This window comes from Taudactylus pleione, unplaced genomic scaffold, assembly GCF_031769625.1.
Source record: "Taudactylus pleione unplaced genomic scaffold, aTauple2 ptg000321l, whole genome shotgun sequence".
NCBI lineage: Eukaryota > Metazoa > Chordata > Amphibia > Anura > Myobatrachidae > Taudactylus > Taudactylus pleione.
The window spans coordinates 3,222,244-3,249,172 of NW_028284722.1; the positions used below are offsets into that span (position 1 = coordinate 3,222,244).

Below are 26,929 nucleotides of genomic sequence, written 5' to 3' on the forward strand. Positions count from 1 at the left end.
TCAGACTTACGGAGGGGAAGCAGTCCTGTCAACATAGATGCGGAGAGCTCTATCCACATCCAAGGTAGAAGAACCACCAGAGTCCTCCACCAAAGACGTTACCACCATAGGCTGATTAATATGAAAAGCCGACACTAACTTGGGAAGGAAGGCGGCTCCCGTCCGGAGTTCCGCCCTATCAGCATGAAACACCAGGTAAGGTGGCTTATAGGACAGAGCACTAAATTCTGAAAATCTACAAGCCGATGCTAGAGCCAGAAGGAGGACAGTCTTCCAGGACAAGTACTTCATTTCAATCTCTTCCAAAGGTTCAATCATGGATGACTGAAAAAACAGAAGCACTAAGTTCAAGTCGAAGGGAGCTATCGGATGTACAAAAGGAGGCTGCCCATGCAAGACCCCCTGAAGAAACGTCTGCACCTCAGGAATGAGGGCCAATTTCCATTGAGAGAAAATGGAAAGGGCAGAAACCTGCACCTTTAAAGTTCCAAGACGAAGGCCAGAATCCAGACCCGTCTGAAGAAAATACAGAAACCGGGACAACCAAAATGTCCTAGAGGGAAGATCCCGACTGGAACACCATGAGATATAAGAACGCCAGACGCAATGATAATGCGCAGCCGAAACTGGCTTCCTGGCGCGCAGCATGGTGGGAATAACAGAGTCTGGGATTCCTCTGCGTCTTAGTATATCTGTTTCAAGAGCCACCCCGTTAAATGGAGCTGCGCTAAGTAGGGGTGTACAAAAGGACCCTACAGTAGCAGATCCAGGCACAGAGGGAGGGGCCACGGATCGTCTGACAATAGGATTTTAGCAGTCGAGGAACAGGTGGAATCAGAGGAAAGAGGTAAATAAAGTCGTAGATCCATGGAACTGTCAGAGCGTCTCTTGACACATATACCGGGGGTTGACGATTCAATCGTGATGCCATAAGTCCAACTGAGGACATCCCCATCGACGTATTTGAGCATTGAACACATCTGGATGAAGCTTCCGTTCCCTGGGATGGATATCCTGGCGGTTTAGGTAATCTGTTTCCCAGTTGTCCACACCCGAGATGAATACCACCAACAGGATTTCGGCCCACCGGAGGATCTGAGATACTTCTCGAATGGCCATGCGACTTTGAGTCCCTCCTTGGCGATTGATGTATGCGACAGCCGTCGCGTTGTCGGACTGCACTCTTACCGGATGAGTCCTCAGAAACTCTGTTGCTTCTATCAGAGCATTGTAAATCGCTCTGAGTTCCAACACATTTATGGGCCATTTTTGTTCTAGAGGGGACCATAAACCCTGAAAGTGATAATCGAGGACTACTGCTCCCCATCCTTGAAGGCTGGAATCTGTTGTTACGATGATCAAGTCCCACAATCTCTGGCCCGCTAAAAGATTGTTGGATTGTGTCCACCAGAGAAAGGCCACTCTGGTAGCTGGGCTCAGATGGATCTGTCGATGTAGAAGCAGATGAGACCCTGTGTTAGTAGGTCCAGCTGAAAAAACCCTGGAGTGGAACCGGCCAAACTGTAGTGCCTTGAAGGCAGCTACCATCTTCCCCAGGAGATGCAGACAAAGAAGTAGGGACACCTTCCTTGGTCCGAGGACCAGCTGAACTAACAACCGGATATCTCGAGCTTTGTCTATTGGAAGAAAGATCCTCTGTGATGCCGTATCCAAGATCATGCCCAGAAAGAGCAGCTTCTGGGATGGATTGAGATCTGCTTTCTTGAAGTTTATTATCCAACCGTGTTGTATTAGAGTCTGATATGTCAGGAAGGCATGACTTGTTAGAAGAGATACTGATTGCGCTTTGCGTAACAGGTCATCCAAATAAGTAATTATGTTCACTCCCGATGACCGAAGGAGAGCAATCATGGCTGACATGAGTTTTGGTGAAGATGCGGGGATCCGAGGAAAACCCGAACGGCAACACCAGAAACTGATAATAATCTTTCAATATGGCGAAATGCAGAAAGGCTTGGTGTGGTTCCCAGATGGGAACATGGAGATAGGCATCCTTGATATCCAGGGATAATAGGAACTCTCCTGGTTCCAAGCTCGCAATAACAGACTGCAGAGATTCCATTTGGAACTGATACATCCTGAGATACAGGTTCAATGACCTGAGGTTCAAGATGGGCATGACCGATCCATCCAGTTTGGGTACTCCAATGAGGTATGGGGTTTTACTCAAACCAGTTTGATGTTCTGGAACCGGAACTATCACAGATGATACGTCTAGAGACTGGACAGCCTCCTGTAGAACCCTGGCCTTGTCTGTAGGTATTGGCAGACTTGTAGTGAAGAACCGAGGTGAAGGGGGGACCTCGAAGTCTATTTGGTACCCCAGGGAGATTAGTTTGCGGATCCACGGTTCTGGAGAGGTCTGGTTTCCAACTTGTTGAAATCCTTGCAGGCGGGCTCCCACTGTAGGAGGTCCCAGGTGGGCCGGAAGACCGTCATGCCACCTGTTTTTAGGCTCCTGTCTACGTCATGCCACCTGTTAATGGCTCCTGTCTACGTGCAACCGTGTGTGGGCGACCTCTACCTCTGCCGCCTTTTGCTTGGGAGGGAACACATCTGGCTCTACCTCCAGAGTAAGATCTTCTGGGAGCCGGTGCAGTTGACGGGAGGAAGGAAGATTTACCCCCCGTGGCCTGGGATATCCATTTGTCTAATTCCGGGCCAAACAGCATGTCTCCATTGAATGGTAAACCCTCCACCACACGCTTGGATTCAGCGTCCGCATGCCAGGCACGCAACCAGAGGCCTCTGTGGCCCGAAATAGCAGAAGCAGATATGCAAGCACTAATTTGACTGATATCTTTTGACGCTTCTCCCAGGTAAACTGCAGACTCACGGATGTGTTCTGCTAATAGGCATAACTGTGCTCTGGAAATACCAGAGTCCAAACTTGTAATCAACTGGTCAGCCTAGCCAACCACTGCCTTATTAACCCATGCCGTAACAAGAGTGGGCCTAAGTTGAGCACCCGCTGCAGTATAAATAGATCTTAGCGTTGTCTCCGAAGGATCTTTTAGTACTGTAGCTCCCAGTACTTGGCGTGCTGTCTTCTTAGAGAGACGGGAGACGGACGCATCTACTGGAGGAGGCGTTTCCCACTTCTCCATCATGGATGATTGAAAAGGGTAGCTAGACGGAAACCGGCGCGGAATTTGGAACCGTTTATCCGGTTGTTTCCAGGCAAGTGAGAGCTGTTGTTGAAGATGTAATGAGAACAAAAAAACCGTTCATTAAATAATTAGAGATTCTACCCCTGGAGAGATGGACTCCAGCTCTAGAGGGGTCTCATCCTGTAACGCTTCCTCCAAGTAGTGAGGAATTCCTCATCAGACTCTTCTAACTGGAGAACAGTCGATAAAGGACGCTTTTGAGTCGGTCTTTGCCAGGAAGTGGAAGGTGCGGACACAGCTGTATCCATTACCTGTATCAGGGTGTCAAGAGGCTTGGTTAGTACAGCAACCCAGGGAGGCTGAGACTTATGTGCCTCAGCTAACTCTGACGTTAAATCCGTCATTACTCCTACCATGTCAGAGGCCCATGTAGGCGCAGGTGAGGCAGTATTAGCCATTGGTGGATCAATTGCTATACAAGCATCACATAACGTGGACCCAGCATGTTACACCTTAAACAGAAACACCCTTTTGAGATGCCTTTGCTCTGTTTGACATGGATACACATAATCACCACACACAGAGGGACAGAGTACAAAACAGAAGTAATGAAAAACAGAAGGCTGGAATGGGACACAGAGGAGGAGCACACCCCACTCCCTTTCCCACAGATCGGATTCCCTGCACCCCCAGTGTATTATGCACAGCCTCTGTACCAAAGCCTTCTGTGCTTATCTGGAATGGGGAGCCAGAGAATCCAGCCTTCTGTATGTCTGCAGCACTCTTCCTGTGTAAGGGAGAGATGCAGGCATTTAACAGTTAAAAAATGGCAGCCACGCTGTTATCTACAGCTGCTTGCCGCGTATAGTGGAGAGAGAGAGGGAATAGAGCCCGCGCTGATTAGGCTCCGCCCCTTCCACATGCCCTAAGGGCTCCGATTATGGCAGCTATTTGGCCATTACCTCCCCCTCTGTGTGTATCAGTGGGGAGAGGGGAGAAGGGTGTAGCGCTGTTTCAACAGCGCTATGATAAACAACACAGTGCAGCATGTGCTAGCGCTGGTCAGCGGGGAGAGGGGAGAAGCAGGGAGCCGCATGTACTGAGTACACACAGCTTCCCTGACACAGCGGGATGGGAGCCACGTGGGCAGGAGCCAGGGGATGCACAGCATGTTACTCACTGCGTGTCCCCGGAGGTCTCTCTCTCGGCAGGTCAGCAGAGTCTTCTCTTCTCTGTGTGAAGACTTGCTGTGGTGGTAAGGAGCTGTCAGGAGCTCTTTTATAATGAGCCCTGTGCAATCCTTCCTGGTGTTTGCTAAAACATCAGGGCGCCAGGTACCTGGACCCCACCTTTTAGATAGGTGGCGAAGGGTACCTATAGGAGTATAAAAGAGGCTTTGAAATAAAATAAATAAAAAATAAATGTATTTGCTGGAGCACAGCATAATGTGACCAGCTCCTAGAGGCACATTTTCTAAACTGAGGGATGATGGGGCATAGAGGGGGAGGAGCTTCACACTTCTGAATTATTTAAAGTGCCAGCTCCAGTTATCCACGCCTCTATACCCCAGCGTAAGCACCTCCAGTGTCCCCTAGTGGATGAAAGAGAAAGTATGTTTTTTTTTCAAGGGGGAGTGGCCATGCCTCCTGTGATTAGGCCACGCCCACTCTTTACCGGGGCCCGGCGGCACTCTCTACACCCCTGGCGACATGGATTGTGCCAGAAAATGGGGCAAGCAGGCCCTGTTTGCTGGATGTGCTAAAGCCAGTGGCTGCGTCCTTGCTTCATCTGCAACTTTTTGCATATTTTAAACTAATTCCTGTGCAGTTAAAGGTGCAGCCCGGAGACACTGGTACAGATGGAGTGGTATTTTGCTGCATCTGCTGTGTGAATAATACCCAAACTTAAAGAAAAAGTCACTACACTACACAGCTCGTCACGGCTCACTCGCGCCAGGTGTCTCGCGACATATGGCGTATTCAAGCTAGGGCCCGTATTCAATTAGAGGCGAAAAGTCAGAAAGGTTTCACCTGTCTGACTTTCTGCCTCCTTCGCCTGTTACAGAGGTGAAAACTTTTCGTGTGCGTCCCCGCTTTTTGCCCCATTCAATTCCAAACCACGCGAAAATGGAAAGCGGCAACTGCGGAACAGGCGGAAAGTACTGTCAGATGTGGGGAAGTCAGTCTGTACCCCAAAAAAGATGCACTAACATAGGGAAGTAATGTACATGTTTCCTAATACCCCTAATAAAAGTGTTTGGGGTACTTAAATAGTTTAAATAGTTTATTTTTATGTATGCAAAAGTGGAGAAGAATGGCATAAAGCAGTATTTTTTGGAAAAAATAAGTAGTCCTGTCAAATTCTAAAATGGGTGCAGGCATATTTTAATGTTTCTAAAGTGAACTTTTAAAAAAATGGCAAAAACGCACCTGCTACATGCAACTGCAATACCAAAACCACCTGATCCATCCTTGCAGACCCCCTCCCCCCCCGCAGAAGTCTATTTCGCTACTTTTTATGCTTGTCCCCCCACTTTTTACTTTTTTGCCCCAAAGATGAAAGTACATTTTTGGGATGTTCTTCGTTTTTTTTTCTCAAGATTTGGCCTTTTGGGGACTGTGCCAAGGGTTTTGGGTAATTTCCCCATGTTTGCACCCTAAAACAAAGATTTTGTACTTTACACCTGCAATTCATAGGCAAATAATTTTCGCCTATTACATTGCATTTGAGTTTCCGCGTAGGTGAATTCCGTCTGGAATTGAATTTGGAGATAAGTTCCGACAAGGCGAAAAACGGCAATTGGCGAACCTTTTTCACCGATTGCGGCTTTTCGCCTCTAATTGAATACGGCCCTAGGTGTATGATGACACATCTGCATGTATTGGTCTGCAACATAACAGAGATGTCCGTGTGAACTAGACCTTACAGAGAGTTGAATTCTGATGTAATAAAAGCCTGTGCTACATGGCTAAGAAGTTATTTACAGTGGTTTATATCTGTCTACTCCCTTTCCTGCTGACATTTCCTGCATTAAGCTGGAAGCACCTACAATCACATTTTGAAAGAGAAAAGGTTTCATGGAGCAGCTGAGCACGGCTGGCAAGTAAAACAATACCACCAAAAACTATCCCTATGAAATATTTTATTAAATGTCTTTGTATTATTAGGGACTGGACAACACTTAGGAATCTTCAAGTGTTGCCTGTTTTGTCTGCACAAGAACCTGACATAATAAGGCCTGCACCGGTGGCATTGAGACGGCACTTAGAGACAGTTATACAATAGATGATTATCTCTATTCACGACTTGCTACAATCTCATTCTAAAGGTGCCTAAACACTTAGCAATATTTTACACGAATTGCCCGATTACGACACATCGTGACGACAAGTCATGTAAAATATGCCCAAATCGTGAATGTCCACTCACGATCACGATGCCGATGCACGTCCCTGCAGGTCGTACATCGCATCTTCAGATCTGCTGTTCTGTAGGACAGATCTGACAATCTCAGTCACGATGCACTGGAATAGTTAGGAGGCACGATAGATCGTTTGTCACATTGGACAGTTTTTAACACCAAATTGTGCCCACGACTGCCGGGGAGCTGCTGGGTAGAGTTCAAGGGGAAATCGGACACAATGTCAGATCATGAGCACATCGCCAAGTGTGTAGGCACATTTACAAATTTTAAAGAATATATGCAAACCAATGGTGAATGGCTCATTAATACCAAAAACAAAGTTGTTACAAGGATTTACTGGAAAACCATTTATCAGCTGCTGGACCGACTGAAACGCCTGACTATGGCACTGATTCAGCATGGATGGCAACTGTGTAATCGCACGCGATAAATTTGTGAAAATATGCTAAAGTATGCTGCCGCTCAGCCACCATAGAGACGCTAACTACTGCCTTCTCACATCCATAATACCTTGCGGTCCTGCGTATACATCAGTAACATCGAATAACATTGGCCCCCTCATGCGCAATTACAGCATGTCTGACCTGTCTCAGAATATGCAAGTCTCATCGCACGCAGTGAGTACTCATTCTGCGTAGGCAATCACAGTGGCTAATTTATGCACGCCCATGCAATGGCATTCTAACGGACAGGCGCGCCTGCGTTTCTGCAACCACTTCTCCGTCACCACCCCAAAACATTCATGGCCTGTCACTCATTCTGCAATGGATTCCACAGTGTGTCCGTAATCGCAGTACGATCGCCGTGCACACAAAGAGCTGTGCATACGCATGCGCAGTATGCAACAATCGGCCGATCTGCATCAATTGCGATCAATGCAGAATCAGGTTCAGTGGGCCTGATTTAGAGCCGGATGCTCTGACCAAAGCGCTCGCTCTGAATCAGGGCCCTCCTACTTCAACTTGGAGCGGTCTCTTGGACGCTCGCATAGCTGTGGGTTATCACCCACAGCTATAGCGAGTGTCCATGATGATGGTCTCGATGGTCCAGACCATCGCGACCATCGGGCTTGCGACGAGACCCTGTGGTAGGGTCTCGCTGCTGCAAGCCCTGGAGTGATTTTAGCTCTATCAGATGTCAGTGGGGCCGGCTCCAGATGGTAGGCGTTCCCATGGGAACGCCTACGTCTGGCAGCCACACCCCCGGCACGCCCACCAGAGGGGGCGTGCTGTCAGTCACCATCGACAGCACGCCCCCTTTGGTGCGAGACACCGAACGACAGCTTGGCTGTCGCTATGCGGGTCTCAATAATGCGCACGACGGAGCTCCCTCGCGAGCGGGTCTGAATTAGGCCCAGTGTCCTTATTACTCAATACTCCAGCCAGGTCTAGTTTACCTGTTCCTTGTTATTCTTACTTATCTAACTTATTTCCTTTCATTTGAGATACCTACAGTACCTACTCTAATACTTTGTGAGTTGAACATTACCATTGGCAACCATGATAATCTCTGCCACCACAAAACATGTATTGCTTACTGTACTTTCTATTTTGGTGTCTCCCAATGGACTTCATCTAACACTCTCTGTGTAGGACACTACCTTGTTTTTTTGTCCCACCTCTGCTCCATCTTTATTTTCTCCAATTTTTTCCCTAAAGTGTAACCTTATTTCATGCTTCTCCTTCATCTAATTCCACACAAAGTGACCTATGTATGCTCACAACTTCCTCCACTTCTCACTATAACTAACTACCTACCCTTATTTGGCTGCTCTTAACAACAACACACTCTTCAGTAGTTTCAGCCAGCACAGAGTTTCTGGTGATCCAAACCGCAACCATTACACACAAAACAGACCTAATACCTGCAAGATTGCTCTTGATCTGCTGGTATCCAGTTAAGAAAATCACTAACCTACACTAATCCCCTTCGCTATAAATGTATAATTCATCTCATTACACTGCCGTTCTTACTTACCTGCTTTTCTTCTCCGATATTCTGTACACCCAGTCTTCTAACTCCCAATGCCCGTTTCCGCCTTCAACTTCTCTTTCCAGCTACAAAAGCTCCTGCTTCATCCCTCCCAACTCATGACCAAATCAAAACTGATATATTTAGAATTTTTGACAATATATTTTCTCATGCCACACAGTGCACCCAGCATCTTCTACACTAGCCAACCAACCCTGGGGCCAATTACTATTGTAGTTGATGATAAAACGTTTCCATTGTGACAGCTCATGCAGAAACAAGATGACAAGGATCATATTGTTTTTCAAAAATAGTATTTTACATGAGATGAGACTGGAGAATATTTTTTTCAGCCACTGCAATGTAACACACACACACACAAACACACAATGATTGGATCAGAAGCACACTCCTTAAACCATGAAATGTCCATTGCCCTCCAATGCTCTGATGCTGCAGCTGAGAGCTAAAGTACAATTCCAAAAACGACAGCGGTCATGATAGAACAAACAAAACAGCAAAATACTGTAACTTGACCAACATTTCAGTGTTACAAGAATACTCTGATGAAAATGCTCTTGTAACATTGAAACATTGGTCAAGTTATTTTGTCTGCTGTTTACTTTGTCCCAGTGTTTTGTCTGGTTGTCTGTTGTTCTTTTCCCTAAAGTAATCTACAAGTTACAGGGATGCTTTAATCTGATTTCATAAGTGTATAGGCATTGCCAGAGAAACAGAGAAACTATTCACCCCACTTTACCGGCAAAAGTTGCTTTGCAGGAGGATACCACAATCCTCTCATCACTGATCTTAGGTAGGAGGTAGCAAGGGTAGCCCACAGAAAAATACATGAATTAGACATTTAGGGCATCCAGTTCCAGTGCACTTATGTGCTAGCAAGTCAGATTATACATGCACTGAATCATACAAAACTGGCTGGAGAAGTAGCAACACTTCTCTTACCACTGCCAGCCATTATCACCAGAGAGTGGAGTGGGCACTGGTACAATTGTATAACTAAAGGTTTTTCTGTTGCTGCAATAAACACTGATTCAAAATTTTAGTTATCACAACATCTTGATAAATATACCTCCTGTAGTCTAGATGACAAGGTGTGTGGCCTGCTCAAGGCTAGGTGTTGGCAGCATTTTGAAACCCAATGAGTTTTTCTAAGCCTGATTCTTTATCTTTGAAGCACAAACCTTATTACTTTGCAGAACTCAGTGAATGGACATTAATGAGAAAACAATTAGACCCCTTAAACACAGGTAATAGAATTTGCTTCAGCTTATTGTACAAATACTTAAAACCAGAATTCAATCATCTTTAAATATGGCAACCATACATTTGTTACAATAGTTCAATCATTATTATATTATTTCAGAACTCAAGGAAGTATTGTACAATTTTGAAATGATCTATTTCATCACTGTAAATGGAACACGTGCCAAATGTTTTAACTACCTTGATTTAAGGCTGGAAATGTAAAAAATACAAAAGTAGCAAAATAATACTAACCAAATCCCATCAAAAGACAGATAAAACCTAACCATCTCTATAAGAGGTGCACATCTGCATGCATATGAGACATAAGTGTAACACTGACTGGGAACTAGGATAAAAGAGGATACAGATGATTAAAGCTGTTATCGAGTATTGAAGCTTATCCTCTCCCTCTCTCATCTAAAGTAAGCTAAATCATTGCTAAAATCATCAGGATGTGCAAAAATAATCAGCAAATATCTCTACAAATTTTTATTTAATTGTCCTTTAACTACCAGAGTTTTTAGCACTCTATTTATGCAAACAGTGTTTTTCTTAATTACAGGTTTTCATAGAAATAGAATAACCTAAAGACTAGAATCTGGGCTTCCACTTAAGGAATATGCCATGGAACAATTTAGCAATATATTTGATAAATCATGATGGAAATAATGCACACAGTTTGGCATATAATATACAGATTAATTGTGGATCCTATGAGCCAGTGACTCTCAGACCTGTTCTCAGATTTAGAGGTGGGCGGTCAGTCATGACCACCGGTGATTTCTTTCAGATTCACTGCTGTGAAAAAATGCAAATGTTATCCTCAGCCTTCCCCTTCTGTAACTGTGGGCCTGATTCAGAGCCGCTCGCTCTGAATCAGGGCCGGCTTTTTTTTTTTTTGGAGTGGCCTCTTGGCCACTCGCATAGCTGTGGGTGACCACCCAAAGCTATAGCAAGCGGCCATGATGATGGTCGCGATGGTCAAGACCATCGCGACCATTGGGCTTGCGACGAGACCCTTGTGGTAAGGTCTTGTTCATCGCAAGCCCAAGAGAGCTTTCGGCTCTAACAGAGCTGGAAGCTCTCCACTGACAACACTTGTGATGTCAGTGGGGCTGCCCCCAAATGGCAGGCGTTCTCCATTTGGGCAGCCACCCCCCCGGCCCGCCCACCAACCGGAGCGAGCTGTCACTCAACATCGACAGCTCGCCCCCTTTGGTGCGAGACCCGGAGCGACAGAGTGCCCGTCGCTAGCCGGGTCTCGTGCATGCGCTTGACCCAGCTAGCTAGAGCCGGCTCCGTCGTGCGCATGCGCTTTGGGCCACCATCGACCCGGTTGCGAGTGCTCACCGCTTGCGACCGGGTCTGAATCAGGCCCTGTGTTTGCTGGAGATTTCAAGCCCCGAGATGCCAATTTTAAAATCTGCGAGTGTACTCAAACAATCCACCATTGGCGCATCATTGTGATGACCATCAACACTTATGATGACCTATGGCTGGCTCAGTAACTCCTTCTGAACTTCCTCTAATCATGGTCTCTGTAGGTGCGACTCTGCATTTGAGAATGCAGCTGCATTCACTGACACGCCCATGAGACAAACTTTTTTTGTGCCACCTCCCCACGCACCTCCAAAGAATGCCAATGACTGTTCAGAGCCAGCCCTAGTACAAGCGACTCCATTCCAACAACAGTCTCTGTGTACACTATCTGGTTCGCATGTGCCATAAGGGTTTCTTTGAATTTATGCGCATGTACAGTAGTCCTTAATCACTCAACTGCACAAACATCAACACTGTGTCCACCTCTGAATCAGGCCCACAGTGTCTGTTTTCCTTAAATACAATGAAAGCCACAGACTGATTACAGTGCACCAGTCATTGTATAGTTGAGGCAGCGATTTTGTGCCCTCAGTGATGCCATTATCTTATTGTAAATTGATGGTTGCATTCTTATGAATATCATTAATTTTGGTTCATTCACTATTATAGCTGCCTCCAATGTATGATTCAAGTGGACTATTTGTCAGACACTGATTATTCTGAAAAGCTCAACGTGTTACTTAGAATATCATAAAAAAGAGGGAAAGACCACAGTAGCACTGAACGGTATACAATATAATATTAGAAATTATGACAATCATAAATTAAGTGATTCAATAGAACACTTACATATTCTCCATATGTGTCCTGTGCTGGTGGTGGGGGTCGGTATCCAGTGGGAGGGGGAACTCCTCTTGCTCTTGTGGCATGAAGTCCCCGAGCCCTTGTGGATGGTACCCTTGCTGGGTTCCCACCTCTGGGAGCTGGTGCCCCTCTTGGTACCCCTGCAGATGCTGGTGGAACCCCTCCACGACTCCTGCAACAAAGTTCAGAGTACAGGTTATATTAAAAATGTTCCAGTATCACAAACATGTATAGATTAAATAAATAAGTACTGTACATATCAGATAAAAGTATGCAAAGTAAGATGGTTTTAAATACAGTACTTCTTCCAGCAATATTAGTAAATATTGATTAAGTACTTTGGATACATACTGCAAAAGTCTTAGTTTTGCAATGGAGGACCTCAAGGTGCACATCTACACTTCATTCAAAATGGGTATGTTTTGCAAACCAGAAGTGCACTTTGGTGTAGTATCCAGAGATGTGGGCAGATAAAATTATTTGTCAAATCAAAGCCCAACCTCCATCCCTTTAGTATGACTACCTTTCACTACAATTAACCATTCCCATATTTCTCCTAAAACACTGATTGGACTAGCTTCTGCTATGAACTAAACTTTTCACAAAAGTGAAGGAATATCAATTCTGCCTTTTGTGAATGTGCCAATATTGGTTGTGATTGTGAGCAAAGTGTACTTCTCAACCAAAGTGCAATTATATTAAGGCAGTGTTTCCCAAACTCAATCCTCAAGGCACACTAACAGTCTAGGTTTTAGTGATATCAATGCTTGAGCACAGATGGTTAAATCCAAATAACTATGGTACTAATTAACACACCTGTGCTCAAGTATGGCTATCCTTAGCACCTGGACTATAGTGTGCTTTGAGGAACATGGTTGGGAATCCCTTGTATTAAGGTACAAAATGGATTGCATTACAAATATAGGATAAAACAAAACTCAAAAAAACTCAACTCTGAGCTGGTGCAAAATTAAATTCATTTTGCAGAGAAAAAATGGTCAAGTGTAATTATGTACAACTAGGAATCCCTGAAAGTTTGCATTTTCCACTCTTTTCTCTCATACAACAATCTTCCTTCATACAATGAAAACTCTGGATCTCTCCTTCACAACATAAAGTGTACCATCATGTCTACTTGGTACTTTTCAAGCAATGACCTTGCTAAAGCCAACAACTCCTCTTGGCCTGAGCAAACTTCTGCTTCTACATAAATATTTACATTCTCATTCTGCACACGTGCTTTGGTGAAAATCTAGGCACACTTGTGTAAAATAGGGTGCACAGCAGGATCAAAAAATGTCAACAGAGAAGTCATCTGAGTTTATCAAAACTGTAGCAAATAATCATATTATAACATTTCCGTAAACTAATGAATCAAAACATTTTCCCCGTGCGTTATCTCCAATGGGTGCCTTTTCTAGCAGACCTGTCCTCGAAGCTCCTGAAGCTGCGAGGAAAAGTTCACCTCTGTGGATTAATGCAGGGGATACATTTAATTTCCCGGGCAGGGAATTAGTCATAGGTTTTATTGAATTCCCCTGAAGGGCTTATTCTGTGCACATATACTGAATTCTGCACCAACACACAGGGTCTCATATAGAATTGGTCAAGATGGGCAGAATTTTTGCTCAGAACAGCTGCACATAAAAATAGCATATTTGTGCCCATATGTTGATGGGTATGCCTCACAAGATGCATGCTGGCCAGCAGGCATACATCACATGCTTTTATGCCCATGTTTTTAACCATTTTTTTTTTGCTCACAAAATATGCATTCACCATTAGGCATCAATAAAACTTCAAAAGCATATAATACAGCAAAAAAAACCTCTCTACCTCAAGTACGATAAAAAAGAAAACTATTTTCAAAAATATGCACACAATGTATGTCTGAGCAACAAAGAAAGCTCCTATTATTGCTAGTGGTGCAGCCAATCACAAGCAGCTCAATAGTACTGACAACCTCATCATAATTAGCACCTGCCCCTGACCTCCTTCATTACGGCTTTCTCAGGCATAAGTGCACCTGTATCCAAGGGCCATATTCAATTAGATGCAAAAAGACCATTGCTGGACTTTTCGCCTACATCTGAGATTTTGGGTGCATAAAAGTATCGCACTCGTCCCCGTGTATCCCCGTACTCAATTCCAAATCTGCAAAAACGAGACCCGGCGAAAACGAAGTGAGCGAAAAGTGCTGTCATTTTTGGGGAAATCAGCCTGACTCCCCCCCTAAATATGCTGTGACATGGGGGTTCACTATGTGTACCCCTGAATAGCCCTGTTGAAGGTATTTTGGGTCTTTAAATGGTCTCGGTGCTGTTTAGCATCTTTGAAAAAGTGATGAAGAATTGCATTTAGCACGTTTTTTGGGAAAAATTAGTAGTGCCAGCAAATTTGGGGTACATGATAATGGGTGCAAGCATATTTTAAAGTGGCTAATGTGTACTTTTAAAAATAGTGAAAAATTCACCTGCAGTAACCACCTGTATAAAAAAAACACATGTGGCATACTTGGGGATCCCCCCTGAGTCTATTTCGCTAGTTTAGAAGTTTGTCTTCCAACTTAGTTTTTTTTTTTTCACCCACAAAACGAAAGTACTTTTTGGGGTGTCCTGGGTAACTTTAAAAAAAAATTTACACAGTTTACCTTTGGGTGACAGTCCAAGGGGTGCTGGGTGATTTCTGAAAGTATGTACCTCAAAGCCCCAATTCTGCACTTTTTTTCGACACCTATTCATAGGTGATACTTTTTCATAGGGTTCTATCCATAGACTTTCTGCACCGGCGAAAAGTCAGAAGAATTGAATACGGGGATATGTCCAGATTGGTGAAAATGACGCCGGCAATTGAATATGGCCCCAAGTCTGCATGTGTTTGCAATTGGATGAACACGCCTATACTGTTCTCGGCCCATTAGAATGTTTCTCCCCTGTACTGCATCTCCAGGTGCAAGCAGGAGTGAGTACCTGAATCTTGCAGATCTGCCTAGCTGAATCTGCTTTCTGGGCATGAGCAGAACGATTTCCAGCAAGGCACTGTACACTGGCATAGTATTCACTCAGCACAATAACGGGCAGTGCAAAATGCTGATTTCCAGTCATGCTTCTAACATGAATGCTTTTTTTGTATGACAGCCCCAGGCTAACATTTGCAGGTGCTCAGCGCACCTGTGTCACTAGACTAACAAATCAGTTTAGTTAAAAGTAGAAAATAAATACATAAAAAATAATTCTCAGAAACTTAGCAAAATCACCATTTGCAAAACAGTAAAAAAAATATCAAACTTTGCTGATAGCACAAACATAGAATGACCTGCGAAAAACATGCACAACACACAAACAAGTAACTAAAGAAAGAACATGTTATTAATGGGTGGGAAAGAATGATCCCAGTGGAGACATCTGGATTTGTGCTATATGAAAACAATTTTCCAGTTTTAGCCAACCTGTTTACACAATGCTAATTTAGGTGGCATAGGTCATAGGACTGAAATCTATATTTGTATGTGTAAGCTGTAAGCAAGGCAAGCTGTAGTTCTCCAGCAGGTCTGGACTACAAATGCCAGCATGTAATGTAAGCCATTGATAGTGCATGAGCCCTTAATACCAAGTATGTGTTTACAAATAAACTTTATATGGATAAAAAAACACAGAACATGAAAAAATAAGGTTTTTAATTGGTTCAGCTTCTGAATCACAAATGTCACATTTTCGCTTCTACCAATGATATAAGAAAATATATTTTATTCTAAAACACTTGCTGATAATAGTTTTTGGATGGTTTTGGATCTGGATTCATCTACGTGTTTTGATTTTACAAAACCACCCTCAAGTGTTTTGGTTTTGGATTCAGATAAAAATCGATAAAAATCAATAAAAACAGCTAAAATGTCCAAATCCAATTTTTTGAAATCCGAGTTCTGAGCCGGCAACAGATCAGAATCGGGACTCGGTTTGAACCGGGTCACAAAAGTGAATCCGAACCTTGACCCTATGCGGAACCCCTAATTTCGGGTGTGTTCAAATTTTAGAAATCTGGACCCGCACATCTCTAATCATAACATTGATAACATTTCTCTTAAAACATAAAATTACCTTGACAATGCAGATACTGGTGCTCCACGTGCACGGACTGACTGCTTTCCACGTACTACTACTGGATCTTCTGCGTTTTCAGATCCATTATTTAAGTATGTGAGTTCTTGCAGCTGGGCCTGTCTGATTTCATCATTGTAATCCTATGTGTACAACAGACAAGAACAGTTTATAAAATAATGGCATTCTATTTCCTGTTCTGTATATCAGAACATCTATAAAAGTCAGCACTGTGTAGGTGATCGCTATGCGTTAATTAAATTCAATAAGATTCCATTCCGCTTACACTCCTTTATCCTATTGTTTACATAAGCGTGGAAGGAACAAGTTGCATTAAATGATCTGTAAATCTAGTTGTTTTTTGGCTTCACTACAGTCAGGAATTCATGGATCATGTTTAATTGGCAAATCCTTTATCTCAAGTGAGGACGGCTGGTACAAGTGAGCATGAAATATGGTTTCACCCATGGCAATGAGGTGGATAAAGGTCTAAGATGGGATTGAAATGTAGAATGTGATTAAAACTACAATATATTGCACATGATGTCAGTGAGGCTACATGCTGATAAGGGTAACTCCATTGTCTTGAAACTAGTAGCCCAAGAAACAGAGGTTTGTTTAAAAATGCACTTTTAAAATTGCCAGTTTCAGCAATTTCTGCAATGAAATTCAAAGCATGATTTTTTTAAAGGAAAAACCCAGCATTTTGTGTTATACTGGATTTTGCCTTTAAAAAAAACCCAACAAATATCTCTGATTTTGGCAAATCACACATCATTAGATAAGCCTTGAACTGTTCACTTAAGGGGCCTACACTCTGAGGGCCTGATTCAGAGGTGCTTGCAAAAAGCGAGAACTCGCTCTGAATCAGGGCGGGCACTGGTTCTTTTAGGAGTGACCTCCTGGCCGCTCGCTAGCTGTGGGTGACCATGATGATGGTCGCGATGGTCAAGACCATCGCCACCATTGGGCTTGCGATGAGACAATTGTGGTAGGGTCTCGTGGCCGCAAGCTCCAGAGAGCTTCTGGCTCGAATAGAGCCGGAAGCTCTCTCACTGACATCACTGGTGATGTCAGTGGAGCTGCCCACAAACGGCAGGCGTTCGCAAGGGAACGCCTCCGTTTGTGAAGCCACCCCCCGCCACGCCTCCAAAATGGGGCGAGCTGTTAATCATCATCAACAGCCGCCCCTTTTGTAGTGAGTCCCGGAGTGAGCGCTTTCTGCGCTCGCTCCGGAGCTCATGCTTGCGCACTGGGCCACCATCAACCGTCTTGCGAGCGCAATGCGCTTGCGAGCGGGTCTGAATCAGGCCCTCAATTCTAAACTCTAGATTCTAAGCTCTCACGAGTAGAAAGCTATCCGACCTATGGAGAAAATTGAATAGCTTGCATATTGTAGACATGAGCGAGATCCCAGCGAGTCTGGACTTTATTTTAAAGGAGCAATCATTTAAAAAGGCAAAACCATCCTGATTTTACCTTTTAAGTGATTGCCCCTTTAAAACATCATCCAGTCTGGCAGGGATCTGGTTGATGTCTGCAATTTGCAGGCTATTACATTTGCCCCCTACAGCAGGTCTCGTCAGATTGGTTGATTGTTATGATTTTCTGTTTAACTTGCATGTGTGCTTTATCACTTTTTACATTTTGTATTTGTATAAACATGTATTGTTGTCTTGTTATTGTGTCTATTTAAGTGTTTATTCTTATCCGTAGGATTTGTATGCCAATTGTCCCCTTACAATAAATAAAGGATGTTTTTGATAAATAGAATTACTACATATACATAGCGTAGCAATAACTTCAGAGAATTTAGTTTTTAATGCAGAATATAGAAATGTAACAAGACCAAGAGAAAATGTGAAACCATCTAGAGAAGTAAAAGGGGTTCCACTTTTGAACTATTGCAATTTAAAATCAGACCACTCCTCTTAAAATATATCAATTAGCTGATTTGTTCAGATCTTTAAAGAGGCCTGACAATAACCGATGACCTAAAGACTTAGGACCTCATTCAGAGTCGGTCGTTGCGGCCGCACGGTCATTCACCACCCAATTTCGCTATACTGCGCATGCGTAAAGTTCGCAATGCGCGTGCACAAACTAGCCGCTACGATCAGAAATTTCCCTCTCCTTGAACACAGCCAGGTTTGTAGTTTGAGTGACAGAATGAGGCGTTTGTGGGTGGTAACAGGGGAAAGTGCTTGAAAACGGGGAAGTGGAGATCCGAACGCAGGCATGCCTAATTATGCGAACGGCATTTTATGGGAGTGCATATGGTTTATGGGAGTGCATACGGTTTATGGGAGTGCATAATTAACAAAGTAGCGTCATGGCACATGTGACATGGGAGGTTTTTACACCGACATGATCGTAGAGCTTAAGAGAGGGTATGGTCAACCTTAAGCTCTACGACCAGTTCCGATGGTTCCCGATGGTCTCGATTAATCCTTATATGCCTGGAGATGACGTGCAATGCGTACGAGAAGGGGGCGTATTCTTTTGAATTCCAACCGCTTCCTCCCCTTGGTTGGCCAGCTACCGATCCGAACTTAGGGATGCAACTTGCGAGGGAATCATTTGAATATCTGACCCCTTTCCCCATACGACCGTGCGGCCGCTTCGACCGACTCTGAATGAGGTCCCTAATGCTGGTGTCTGATTTTCTTGGGTCCTACATTAGCTCTAGAATTTTAATCCTAATATACTGTGGGCTACTGCTACCATAAAGAAACTGGAAGCATGAACTTGGTTTCATATAGAGATACAATTAAAAAAATAACCTTATATTACAATGAAAGATACCTCACATCACTACACTCTGTTATTGGGGGCCCCTCTTGTATTATTTATTTAATGCTAGTAATAGACTGCAAGATTTTTCAGGATGATCCATTAAATGAGGGACTGGGAGATGGTCTGATGATAGATGTATGTTCATGCAGGGAATGATGTATAGACATATTGAATAGTTCACTGCATGAAATCGTCAAAATGATGGTTAGGAAGATCAAACATGTTTGATAATCAAATCAAATGATTCTGATTATTTTTCTGCTATTTTCAAATGTTGAACAATTATCTTTCATATACATACTGTACACTAAATGATAACCATCTTGCTTCGGTCTGGACAATAATAGTTCAGTTTAATGCTGGCTTTAGTCCGTAGTGTCCTGCCATTGACATTCTGTAATAAGTACCCCTGTCACAAGCAGCCATGTCCTACCTAACATTATCGACCACGCAATATAACTAATTGGCTACAGTTTACTCTATACCCTCAAACTGGGGTCCAACCCATTTGACAAAAACAAACATCAAAAGCAAAGATCAATACTGAATGATGGATATGACCAATCTAGGTGTTAAGAAGAAAGTCAGTAATACAAGTACAGTACGTTAAATGCATACTAGTGGTCCATAGGGATCAACATTGACTGATGATCAACGTTAGTATAATTACATGATTTAAATGATAATGTTGACACATTCAGTAGTCAGGTATGTTTCATCAGTATATCATACAAGCTTACACCATTATTTATCTACAGTACAATAAGTTTCTTTTGAATTGTTTAGTGGGAGCCCAGATATTGCTTTTGGGTTCCAGGTAGTATGAACAAAAAAACAGAAGAGCTGATTATTGTGCCCAAAATATAATGGCAAAATGGTAGAATTGGGTTGGTTGGTTGGTTGGTTGATTGAGTGGTCTATGGGAAATGACTAAAACATTTTATATATAAGCCAACACTTATATTTTACATTTTGAATATATATACGGAAATGTGACAGCTACCGTAGCTGCAGCAAGATAGATCTGTTAGTTGAATCTTTAAGCATTGTGCTACAGTATTTGATACATTCTATCACAGGAGCTATCTCATGGCTTTATGTCCTGATCCCGGTCAGCTTTAGGTGTGGAAATGAGCAGGTGCTCTGGAGAAAATATGATTAAGAGATTTCAAATTTTCCACACATATGGGATACATGACCGTGGGCATGAATATATCTTAGCTTTGCCTCATTAAAAAGGTTCTATACCCTAAGAGAGGCTGACATGTTAATTATATTTAGAACACGATCTATATCATTATAAAGAAAAGGAGTTTGGGATTGCCATTGAGACTTCACAGTTTCAGAACCACAAAAAGCACATCCTTGCATCCGGAAAAACAGAAGGAGCTTTGTAAGTTGATACAATATTTCAAGGACATTGAAGCATTAAATAAAGACATTTTCACATTCTGTAATGGTAGGTAAAATGTACCGTCCTTGGCTTGTTCATTTTATTCCTACTTAAACAGAACTGTGAAGACAGGGGAATACTACGCAGCACATTTTATTTAAAAAATAGTCTTCAGAAGAAAAGAGTGCCAACTAGGCTAGAAATGTATAGCAGTTGGGAAAAAAGTCAGACTTTATTAAGTATTTATGAATATATTGGCAATTATGGTTCTGTGCTTTATAACCTAGTGTTAATTGCCATCATGCAATAGGCTGACTCAATATCAATAAGTGCAGCCTAAACTCCTGTTTATGTGATGTCACTATATCCTAGTTCAGTGGTTCTTAACCTTTAAGTGCTCATACCCCATCAGTTTTCATACTTTTATTATTGTACTCCTCGTCAGTTATAATAATGCCTGATAATTTTGTAGTATAAAATCAAAGTAAACTGGTCATAGGGGGTAAACCTAATTTTTGAGGTCTTGAGGAATAAAAAAAAAAAACAGCCCCAAACACAATGAATAATTTAATTAAAGAAAAATATTACTAAATACTCATATAAATCTGCATATTTAAAAATGTATCATACCCCCAGCTTGAACATTTCATACTCTCAGTGGGTACCGGTCCCCCTCCCTGGTTAAAAGTCCTAGTAAATTGATTTGCCAAGTTCTCAATACCTTTACGGGTATATTTACTAAAGTGCTGAGATTTTGCCCATAGCAACCAATAAGATTCTTCTTAACATTTATCTAGCACCTTCTAGAAGATAATAGCTAGAATCTGATTGGTTGATATGGGTAACATCTCCACTTCTAAAAACCCTCACTTTAGTAAATATACCCCATAGACTGACTCCTTAAATAGAAGATTTGCCTCAAAAGCTTCAAATAATTGACATGACTAATATGTACCACACTTTTTTTATTTGGGGGGGATAATCCTGTACAGCATTAAATGTTTAGACAGAGCTAAAATGTTATTAAGTAACTATGTTTTGCAGTGTGGTAGAGACATGAAATAGTTTCCCAGTAACTGAGGTACCATAGGTGATTGTAAGGTAAAATATTTCAAGAATGCATGAGACAAACATATTGTTGTTGTTAAGAGGTTATTCATTCCATCATATTTTTTGGGGGGGATGGGGGTGGTGTTATGATCAGGAAAGTGTAGAGATAAAATCTTCTTTTTAATAAGAAAAAAAGAAAGGAACAATGTATAGCATACTGAAATGCTACATAAATACTGTACTGTATGTCATATTTGTCAATATGTAAATTATATTCACACACTTCTCTGGAGATACAGTATATCGTGCTTGTTTAAATTAACATGGTCCTTTATTTACATCATTTGTATCAGTATTGTACAGCTCAATGTAAAATCTTTATATACGCTATTTCATAATAGACACAAGTTTAATAAGAAGACTGCACGCACCTTCAGTGCTCCAATTAGAAAAACACAAACTGTTACAGATTTGTCCATATACATCTATCCTCCATGCGCTACAAGTCGCGACACATAACGCGGGAGCTCCGTGTGACACGTAGCGCTGAGCATCTTTTCGTGTGTCTTTTTACCATCAAATGCATCTTATTCGTAGAGTGATGCAAATATTTAGCACAAGCAGCTTCTGCTGATTAAAATAATATGCAGCATAGCCAGGCCCGCCAAGAGCTGCGACGGGCCTGAGTAAAGGAGGCGTGACCTAATCGTGGGAGGCGTGGCCATGCCCCCTTTGAGGGAAAAAATTTTTTGCAGCACCACAAAGCTGCATTGCGCGCTGGCAATGGTGTCGCTCTGAGCCCCCTCAGCCTGGCGCATCACCAGTCGGGGGGGGAGATCAGCTTGATTGCTCCTCCAACAGGCATAGGAGACTACTGTGGCTGCTTCATAGCAGCCGCAAGCAGTCACCCAGTGCAGCCCAGCACACAGCAGTCTGTGCTGGGCTGCTATGATGAATGAGGGGGGGAGCGGTACCAGACTCGGGCCCCTCCTGCAACCCCGGGCCCGGGTAATTTGTACCCGCTCCCCCCCCATCTCGGCACCTCTGAGCATGCCTATATTCTGTGTGTTACAGCAGGTGTATCTGTATGTAAAATGCTACAGTGTTACAGCCGCTGACACTGTAATGTAGCATTTCACATGCAGTTACACCCGCAGATGCTCACAGAATATAGGCATGATGCATATCATTTTAGTCAGCAGAAGCTGCTTGTGTTAACTATTTGCATCCCTATGGGAATAAAATGCATTTGAAGGTAAAAAGTCACACAAAAAGACGCTCTGCGATATCAAGTCACGCCACGGCATGGGGCGACTAGAAGGGCTGTTTAGCGCACAGGGAGGCTAAATGTATAGGGACTCATCTGTATGTTGCTCAGTTGCCTTAGGTTTATCTCATCTGATAAATATGTGCCTATTTCAACTAACTCTCGAATACTTTTACATTTTCTAGATTTCCTCCATAAGGTAGATGGTGAATAAACCTAATTTATACAGTTATATAATTATTCCGGAAGTTCCAACACAGACGAGTTCTCAAAATAAAACTTGCTGAAGGTATAAGAGGTCCAGATTGAAGTAACTCTTCTATATCTTCTTGGCAAGATAAGCCTAACATGATTTCTATTCATACAGAATAAATTTAGTTACAGACCAAACAAACCTGTCAGAAATGTGCCTACCATCCATTTTTACTGCGCAGAGCAGCGACTCCATCGAGATGAAATGACTGTCTGTCTAAAAAGTTCCCAGATTTTCGGAGCTCGTCAAACAGTCTATTTGGACTTGCCTGACCTCATTTGGTCATTAAACTGAAAGCATTCTTCAATACCCTGGTAGAGAACTGCCTTAATCCAGACAGTGACATTTGATTGAGTGAATGGCTACATAACTTTGTACTTTAAAAGCTTTTCATTACATGCAAATCAAATCCTGGTCTTCAAAGACCAATTCACAGCAGAGGCTTCCACAAGATGTACATGTGCAGTAACCAGGAAAACATACTACTAACACAATAAAATAAATCCTCTTAAAAAAAAATGAGCAGCTAATAATCTTAGCTGGAGCTTCACTATTCTCTAGACAGATAAATGAAAAGATCATCTTTTATATACTATGTGTCCCATTAAAGTGATAATCTTAATATTATTTTATATAAGGATTCAGTAATATTTCCTTTTTTAAAACTTATGAGGACACCTTGATTTTTATAAAATATTTATTGGGTACTACTATATATTTTTAATAATTATGGGGGCAGTACAAGTTAGTTTCCTTAAGAACTGAAAACAGAATAGAATACTGGCGCTTAGAGGGGATAATAGTACAATTATAGGTTTCACTAAATACAATCCGTGTTATTCTGCACCCAAACTGGAGGAACTCATATTTTCCTATTTGAAAACATATACAAAAAATGGTGCTGAACTAGAGACCATCGTATATCCTTAAATTTAGATTAACATGTTGAAGCGGCTTTTTATAAGCACAATATTAATTACACATATAAAAGAAATAAACATTCTTAAAAAACCCTTAATACAGGTTGAGTCTCCCAAATACGGAATATTCCGAAATACAGAATGTTTTTAGCATGACTGAGATAGTCAAACCTTTGCTTTTTAATGGTTCAATGTACACAAACTTTGTTTAAGGCACAAAAATATTATAAATATTGTATAAAATTACCTGCAGGCTGTGTGTATAAGGTATACTGTATATGAAACATAAATGAATTTCAAGTATGTAGATAAACTTTGAGCCACAAATTATTGAAAATGTTGTATAAAATGACCTGCAGGCTGTGTGTATAAGGTTTATATAACACATACATGTATTCTGTGTTTAGATTTGAGTCTCATTCCCAAGATATTTCATTATGGTATGCAAATTTTCCAAATGACGGAATATTCCAATATCCAAAATAGCCCTGGTCTCAAGCATTTTGGATATTGGAGACTCAACCTGTAGTAATAAAATAACCACTCTACGCAATAAATGCCAGCAACTTTATACTTGTAAATTCACTGCAACCAAGTGCCCAAGTCCCAATCACATCCTACTTTTTTGTACAATGAGGTTATGACTGGGACTTGGACATCTAGGAAACATTTATTCTTCTGTTACTTTTTAGTTTTCCATGCTCATTTTGATATACAGTATTTGAATTATTTTATCATGTCACCTCTATCGTCATGCTAGTAATCCTTCTCTAAACTTTATTTTAAATTTTCTGTCTTCAATCATTTTTTAACTACTCAACTGGCTTTACCAATAATTTGGCCACACTTAGCTTGCTGACCTTCATATTTTTTGACACTAACTCCAAGATCTGTCATGTTGACACTGCATTCCTTGTGTACAGTATACTACTTTCCGATTTGCTGGTCACAAATGATAATTTTATTCCATTACTCTTTTTTCTCTAAATCCTTACACATTTTGTTTTACTCCTTTAACATTAATGGAAACCTCTGTATCATCTGTAAAAGACCTACCTATATTCTTGATCACAAGTACAGTAATATATATAACAGGACCCAAGACTAATACCTGGATAATTCCATTGGTTGCTAACATCTAATCTGATCTTAAACTATTGACAATGGGTGTAGTATATTTTGTCGACAGTCATTATGTTGTCATTCATAATGTCGACATGAGAATATCAACATGGTCATACTGTCGACATGCACCCATGAAATGTCTTCTGGGTCCGGTGGTCAGCTGATGATGACTTCAGGCTCATCCAGCTGTGTTTCTGGTTGTAGGTATCCTTAATCCCTAAATCCTCCCCCTAGTGCCTAAACCTAACCCTCCCCTTCTATAACCTAACCTTAACCCCCACTGCCGCAGCCCAACTATAACCTTGTGGTCCCTGCAGAATGTTGACATTTCACATGTTGACATTTTGCAGATGAAGACATGTTCAATGTTGACATTTCAACCGTGTCGACATCATAACTGCACCATTCAACTCATATTGAAGGATATAGCAAGGATGGAGATTCAGGGATTGATTCTGAGGAGGGAGCAAAGAAAATAAAGCAAGAACTTTGTATCTGGAACAAACCATGCTGCAATGCAAGGGGTGCAAATTTATATATTATTTTAGCATGTAGCATAAATACTGGCTGCTTTTGTATGTAGCCCACAAATCTAAATTTCTATGCACATTTTACATCTGCCCCACCAAAGTGTAAAATTATATGCTTTTATTTGTTGCTTTTCTCCCAACTCAGAATCAGCTCCGTAGTTTTTACTTTTATACTATACTGTATGTAGCTTCATTTGGAACATTCTGCCAAACAGTGCTGGCTATTAAATATTTTTGGGGTTATCCTTTATTTTATATACTAATATATTCTTTTTTCTTTTATGGATACTAATGTATTTCTCAAAAAATAAAATATATACTACACGTTTGCATATGTTTTTGGCCTAATATATATTTTTATTTAACCTAAAATGATTAACTGTATGGTACAAAATCAATAAAAACTGTTGATGCAAAAATATAATAACTGAAAAACTGTATGTACATAACTATAAATGTGTCCTCATATATCATTGCTGCAGTTGCGCCAAACAGACCCCCTCGTCACGCCTGGACCTGTGCGATTCTGCTAGTGCTGGGCTTCTTTCTTGCCAAAATGAGTCTTAGGTACAATGCAATGCGAATAGGATACACCAAAAGACTGCACTAATAAATTTGATATGAAACATTTGTATATCTGTGTGCGACTGAGGAGGGTATCCAATTAGCCATGATTGACAAAAAAAGAGGAATTTTCACTGATTATCTCCATTTTTTGCCTATGTTTTTTCTTCCCCAATCCAATTATTTCATATGACATAATAGGATATTTTGGCCACAAACACATAGGATCTGTGAGAAGTTCAAGGAGATATGTGTTTTCGCCTTTGCGGCAGTGAAAAAGCTGCACTTTTTGTGGATTTTTTCTCAAGACACAACAGGTAATGGAAAAAAAAAACCACTATAAGTGTCAGCATCAGGCGCACTGAGACTAATTGGATAGCCTCGGGGGATCCATTAGTGCCCGAACAATGTTCTGAGCCTGTGATTCTGTATACAAAGTGCTATGATGCAGCGGCCACTGCTTATTTTCACGGCAAGTTCCATTATGCTCAGTATACAGACTCAGTTGCACACAGATATACAAGTGTCGCATATCAAGTCAATCAGTTAGTATCCTGAAGCATCCTACTCCCAACACAAAATGCTTTTTTGCCAAAAAACATGCCAAGCGCTAGCAGAGTTGCAACGACCTGGCTGCTCACTACCGCCAGACATCTTGTACCACGTGGGCCGTGTCATATTAAGGCTAGATGTATGAGGACACATCTCTAGGTCCATCCAACATGCCATAAGTCCTATCCCCTTTATTTAAAATAGACATTTAAAGAACAATAATTTAGAGTTGGTTACGTAGAAAACAAATTGAGGTATTAGATGTTTCCTTTTCTTGCATTACCTTGCATAAACATAAGAGATAGGGCACAGGTATTAAAATCTCTAAAAGGGTTCTGTGATTGATTTGCAGTCTTCTAGGTAACATAAATACAAATTGCTATACTCAGAGAACAGAATATGGCAA

The 26,929-nt window shown here is 41.8% G+C and overlaps 1 protein-coding gene across 3 annotated transcripts in view; it reads right to left on the reverse strand.

Moving 5' to 3' along the window:
* Window positions 1–26,929, reverse strand: part of KHDRBS3 (KH RNA binding domain containing, signal transduction associated 3) — a 120,978-nt gene that overhangs the window by 41,981 nt on the left and 52,068 nt on the right. For all 3 annotated transcript variants that reach the window (XR_015869421.1, XR_015869420.1, XM_088443004.1), the window contains 2 exons: window positions 16,074–16,216; window positions 11,962–12,148 (listed from right to left, as the gene is read on the reverse strand). Coding sequence is in view for 1 of the 3 variants with exons in the window: in XM_088443004.1 (XP_088299130.1) it covers window positions 11,962–12,148; window positions 16,074–16,216 (330 nt within the window). In the remaining 2 variants the exon portion in view is untranslated. The remainder of the gene's footprint in view (window positions 1–11,961; window positions 12,149–16,073; window positions 16,217–26,929) is intronic.